This window comes from Stegastes partitus, unplaced genomic scaffold (assembly GCF_000690725.1).
Source record: "Stegastes partitus isolate 25-593 unplaced genomic scaffold, Stegastes_partitus-1.0.2 Scaffold62, whole genome shotgun sequence".
Taxonomy (NCBI): Eukaryota; Metazoa; Chordata; class Actinopteri; family Pomacentridae; genus Stegastes; species Stegastes partitus.
In genome coordinates, this window is record NW_007577793.1 from 136,429 (window position 1) to 142,514 (window position 6,086).

Consider the following 6,086-nt stretch of genomic DNA (forward strand, 5'->3'; position numbering starts at 1 on the left):
TGTTTTTTAACTCATGAAACAGGCCTGGACAAAAATGATGGTACCCCTAGAAAAAAGCCAAGGAGAGAGTTGTCTCAGGAGTTTAGAGAGAAAAGTTATAGACAAGCATGTTAAAGGTAAAGGATATGAGACCATCTCCAAGCAGCTTGATGTTCCTGTGACTGCAGTTACACATATTTTTCAGAAATCTAAGATTCATGAGACGGTAGACAACCTCCCTGGATGTGGCCACAGGAGGAAAATTGATGACAAATCAAAGAGACGGATAATACGAATGGTAACAAAAAAAGCCCAGAACAACCTCTACAGACATTAAAGGTGAACTCCAAGGTCAAGGAACATCAGTGTCAGATGGCACCATCCGTCGTTGTTTGAGCCAAAGTGGACTTCATGGGAGCCGACCAAGGAGGACACCATTGTTGAAAACAAATCATAAAAAAGCCAGACTGGAATTTGCCAAACTGCATGTTGACAAGCCACAAAGCTTCTGGGAGAATGTCCTCTGGACAGACGAGACAAAACTGGAACTTTTTGGCAAGGCACATCAGCTCTATGTTCACAGACCGAAAATGAAACATATCAAGAAAACAACACTGTCCCTACTGTGGAACATGGAGGAGGCTCTGTTATGATCTGGGGCTGCTTTGCTGCATCTGGCACAGGGTGTCTTGAATCTGTGCAGGGTACAATGAAATCTCAAGACTATCAAGGTATTCTAGAGAGAAATGTGCTGCCCAGTGTCGGAAAGCTTGGTCTCAGTCGCAGGTCATGGGTCTTGCAACAGGATAATGACCCAAACCACACAGCTAAAAACGTCCAAGAATGGCTAAGAGGAAGACATTGGACTATTCTGAAGTGTCCTTCTGTGAGCCCTGATCTAAATCCTATTGAACATCTGTGGAAGCAGCTGAAACATGCCGTCAGGAGAAGGCACCCTTCAAACCTGAGACAACTGGTCGCAGTCTGCTCATGAGGAGTGGACCAAAATACCTGCTGAGAGGTGCAGAAGTCTCATTGACAGTTAGAGAAATCGTTTGATTGCAGTGATTGCCTCAAAAGGTTGTGCAACAAAATATTAAGTTAAGGGTACCATCATTTTTGTCCAGGCCTGTTTCATGAGTTTATTTTTTTTAAATCATTCCGTTAAATCACGATTCAAATGCCATTGTCATTTGTTAATTTTCATTGAATTTTTATTTAGTATTACTTTTGTCAGGTTCAAGTTATTTCTGTGACCATTGTGGGTTTTTCTTTCATTAACCGAGGGGTACCAACAATTTTGTCCATGTGTGTATGTAACTAGCTGCTATGTCTAGTGAAAAGTGCAGAGTCACAGTATCTTTGCGACATTAGCAGGGGAGCTGTGTCTTTTTCTGTGTTCAGTGTGGGGGCAACATGACCGTCCGTGCAGCAGACCATCACCTACCTCTAGTATTTATTGTAATATGAATGGCACCATCTTCGTGTCCACATGCAAAGTCACACAGGGATATAGAAATGTAAATTGTGCTTTACCTGCATCACACTGGCGCAGGTATGCATCTTGATTCTCGTTGTATTTGAATAATTAGTGATGATCCCTTCTGTCTTTAGTCCCTCCTCCTCCAGCCCCACCAATGGCCCCTGGAGGCCCTCCTCCTCCACCGGCTCCTCCTCCACCCCCTGGCCCTCCCCCAGCTGCTGGCATCCCTCCTCCTCCTGGACCACCTCCGGCAGGACCTCCACCAGCCCCACCCTTGCCCTCTGCAGGAGGTGATGGCGGCGGCGGTGGCGGCGGCGGTGGTGGTGGGCTCGGAGGAGCTGGGGGCTTGGCAGCAGCCCTGGCAGGAGCTAAACTCCGTAAAGTATCCAAGGTGAGTATGTATCAAATTTTAGATTTTGAACATACTGTTTTTACTTTGCAGCTGTTTGAAGGCAAGATTAACATAATGGATAATCGCTGAAGCCATTATGTGCTTTTCTGATTATGCAAATAGTGTTCTGCTGTTGTATTGATCTAGGCTTAGTTCAGACTTGCAAAGCTATGACACCACCGTCTGTGTTTTTGTTATTTGCTGCCCTCAGCAGGAGGATGGAACCCCTGCAGCAGGCAAAACTGACTCCAGCCGCAGCAGCAACTCCTCCATTGGAGGAGGAGGTGGAGGAGGAGGAGGAGGAGGAGGAGGAGGTTTGATGGGTGAAATGAGTGCCATCTTAGCAAGAAGGTGGGTGACATTACAAGTTTGCCATCACATTACATATCCAATACCCATAAAATGTTTCTTAATTTACGCCCTATTGCCTCTTTGAGTGATAATTATATTTTAAATTCATTACACGTCGTTTTAAACTAACTCTAAAAAATTCCTAGTCTACTTAACATATATGTCACAACTTAAAGTGGTCCTTTTATGTATCAGGAGAAAAGCTGCAGACACTGGAGAGAAGCCACCTGTGAAGACACAAGACAATGTAAGGGTCTGCTTTTTGTCACGTCATTTTTAAGTGACACCAAACATACACTGTTCTGTTTTGTTGTTTTTTTAAAACATGGAACAAAATACTGTAGATGATGGATAGCTAGCTTAAAAAATAGAAATAGATTAAGGATGACTCATTTTAAGAGAAGCCCCTGATCTTTTCTCTGCAGGATGATTCAGAGCCTCAAGGTCAAAGCGGTGAGAACTAAACAATTTTATTGGTAGCACAACCTACATTCATTCTGATTTGAAATTAATGTAAAGTACAAAGTGAAAAATGAGAAACTCATGTTTTAAACATTCTCCCTCAGACCCAGTGAGAAGACCGTGGGAGAAGCAGTCTATGACCAGGTAACCCTACATTCAATTCATTATTTGTCATCAGTAAATCTGTAAACCCCAGCTGTCTCGCGTTTGAACTCACCCTCCAAGCAGTTCTCCATCAGTGCGTGTGCATTTATGTGACCAAGTGTTCACCTATGTTCGCCAGTGCACAAGTGTGCTTTTGTGCGTGAATGTTGTCCATTTTCATTCTAAGAGGAGAGTATGTGTGTCTCACTAACAGGAATAACTCCATCCCCAAGAGCATGGACTCCACTCCCTCATTGTCTCAAAGTTCCAGGTATACATGCTGTCCCGTTCACTCATGACCTTAACTCCCCTTGCTTTGCTTTTTCCTCTCATGCTAGCACAGCTTCACTGCAACCTACATATTGGGGTAGCATATTCTGCAGATGATAGCACCATCTAATGGATCAGAGAATAGCATGCACCCAAGGGACTTGAAGATGTACCAGATGAATGTGTTATATCTAAAAACTGAGTGATAAGAATGGCTGGTATTGTGAATATCTGTTATTTTTACACCAGTTCTCATGGTTTGTTTGGGTGTTGTATTTTCGTGGTGAACTATGTCACCCTCTGACACTCATCTCTGGCTTTGCTGGTTTAGCTTGTCTGTATACTGTGGTTAAGCTGCAGTGGATAAACCCCAACCAGTATATACTGTAGACGTATGCAAAAAAAAAAAAAAAAACATTACCATGTTTCCAGTAGTGATGTGTGATACCACTGATTTCCTTTCTGACCCAATACAAAATAAAAACCCAGGCTGGTATCTCTGATACCAATACAGATATTTCTTGTGTACACAAGCTTAATGTGTTCAAAAAATTTGAATAAAAAGGAGAAAGGAGGAGGAATTGACATAGCTGTGTTGTTTTATAAATAATGCTGTGCTGAATAAAAATTGTCCACATTATACATGTATATATTCCACAATACATGTATAAATGAGTCAATCTGTCAGCTGTCAGTCAAAGCAAATGAAACTCTGTCAGTAAACATCGTTGACAGCTCATACATTTAGTAGGCTGCTTGTTGCATACAGAACAAATCATTTCAAATGGATATGTGAGTGTCGTTAAAATGTACTGAGTTTCAGCAGTATAACAGCCATTTCAGCATCACAGGCGTTTAAAAATAATAGTATACATATGTATTTATATATAATAGTGCAATAAAGAAACACTGTATTTTCAAAGCTGAACTGAAAATTTTGAGTCCTAGTCTTTATATTGCAATATATGGTTGCATTTATGTATTCCAATACTTACTTCACAGCCACATTTGTTTATTTTGCTGGCATATTTATTTGTATCAATTTGCAATCTATAGTTTTAAGAATGCAGGCAACTCCTGTTGTTAAAGCATCTACACACAAAATGAAGCCTATATACAAGGAAACCAGAGAATGAATGTTGCTATAGCTACACAACCTCTATGCCTGTACCTGGATATTACCTGTCATTGCCAAAAGGCTCAGTGATAGAAATCTGTCTTGCACCTTTCTTGTCTTCTTCAGACCCACTTCAGTGACTCACGCTTCTGTGGAGCTTTAGTTTGCATATGACTGACAGGTGGAAGGAGAACTTCCTGTCAGCCGGGTCTTACTTAGAACAGATCCTGCTGGTGACATACTTTCAACTGTGTCCCCTGATGATGATAAAATACTTGTTTACCCCAAATTGCTCTTTTGGTATCAGTTTTGTAATAGCAGAATTAAACCGAGAACAGAAACGTCTCTATTGGAAGTATTGATATTTCAGTATCAGCTTAACCTCAATTGAATCTCTGGGTGTGTATTTTGCATTAACTATTCAGTTTTCCTTAATTTCTCTTGTATTATGGTGTAGAACTTGATTGATAGTTTTCCTGTCAGTGCAGTGCCTTTTTGCAAAATGCAGACCTAAATTTTTTCTTTTTGTCTTTTGGTTTCTTACAGAGCGAAGGGTGCAAGCAACAATAATGATGCAGGTGGACTGGATGACTCAGATTTAGAGAAAATGAAACAGGTGAATTTCTTTCCATCAAGTATTGTGCATCCTTGACCAAAAGGAATGACGTCAGGGACAGGGCTTCCTGACAAAAAGAGAGACATATAAGCCTTATACGATGTAAAAGTGGATGTCTCCCTCTCAACATGTATATATATATATATATATATATATATTTTTTTTTTTTAAATCTTCAAATAAACAATGTGTAACCACGCAAACACGGCATCAAAAACGCAATGGAGTAGAAACCAGCAAAAGTTAGTTGTTTAAATGTTGACTGCAAACACAATCTGCAAATCCGATTTTCAGCCTGCTGCATATGTATAAAGATTTGCAGTAACCAAGTTACTACAGCACATGTAAACACGTTCTTTAACACTGTCAATTTTTCTGCAGGAAATCTTGGAAGAAGTGCGGAAAGAACTACAAAAAGTCAAAGAGGAAATTATTGGAGGTAAGATTACTTTGTACTGTCAAAATGTTAATGCTGTTTCAGTTAAGAATTTCAGGGACTTAATGCTTGTTTCTCTTCTCTCCTTTTGCAGCCTTTATTCAGGAGCTTCAAAAGAGAAGCACATAGTTCTGCTGAGTGTCAGGTGTAATGGAGGGATGTGATAGATGGAGGTGGTTGAGGCCCGTCGAGACCTCTCCTCCACTGCGCCCTCTTATGTAGCCCAGGGATTTCTCTTTTTCTCCTACACATTTTCTCTTTTCTCTATCTCTCTTACGCAAACACATGTGAACATGCTTGCTTATTTGTACAACATGCATATTCACTTCATGTAAATGGTAACCCAGGGAACCCCCTCACGTCGCCATCCGGCACCGTCGATGATCACTCACAAATACTGCTGCGGTGATCCCATATGCACCATCTCTCCCCTGTTCAGTCATCCCGTCCTCTCGTGTCCTCCATGTGTTCTGTTCATCTGAACCAATTCAGACACACAGCTACAGCTACAAATGCTCTTGCAGTTTGTCATCATAACCCTTTTTGCTGCAGAAATCCTGCTACTTGTGTCCTCTCCCTTCTGCTATCAGACGCACCATTTACTGGTAGTGCAGTCTTCAGTATTCAGGGACAGTGTATGAGTCATATTTTAACTGTAATAGCAAGATGCTGGCATGCTGGGATCATTTCTCTCTCCTCCTCAGTTGGCAAAAATTGTTCAGACATCTGCTGGTAGGTTATCGTCTCTTATGGTAGTTGGAGGTGGAAAACCAACGATATGGAGGATGGATCAGAGAACCCAACTCCCTCACTACTGCAGTGTATCTCTGTCAAGTG

The 6,086-nt window shown here is 41.3% G+C and overlaps 1 protein-coding gene across 3 annotated transcripts in view; it reads left to right on the forward strand.

Moving 5' to 3' along the window:
• vaspb (vasodilator stimulated phosphoprotein b) overlaps positions 1-5,479 on the forward strand; it is a 30,638-nt gene extending 25,159 nt beyond the window's left edge. The window contains exons 6-14 of one of the 3 annotated variants that reach the window (XM_008275907.1): positions 1,594-1,853; positions 2,065-2,204; positions 2,400-2,451; positions 2,630-2,657; positions 2,771-2,810; positions 3,025-3,081; positions 4,744-4,813; positions 5,195-5,252; positions 5,344-5,479. In XM_008275907.1, coding sequence (XP_008274129.1) covers positions 1,594-1,853; positions 2,065-2,204; positions 2,400-2,451; positions 2,630-2,657; positions 2,771-2,810; positions 3,025-3,081; positions 4,744-4,813; positions 5,195-5,252; positions 5,344-5,378 — 740 coding nt within the window. In that variant the 3' untranslated portion in view covers positions 5,379-5,479. The remainder of the gene's footprint in view (positions 1-1,593; positions 1,854-2,064; positions 2,205-2,399; positions 2,452-2,629; positions 2,658-2,770; positions 2,811-3,024; positions 3,082-4,743; positions 4,814-5,194; positions 5,253-5,343) is intronic. The other 2 variants (XM_008275908.1, XM_008275909.1) reach the window with 2 other exon arrangements.
• The last annotated feature ends 607 nt before the right edge of the window (positions 5,480-6,086 follow it).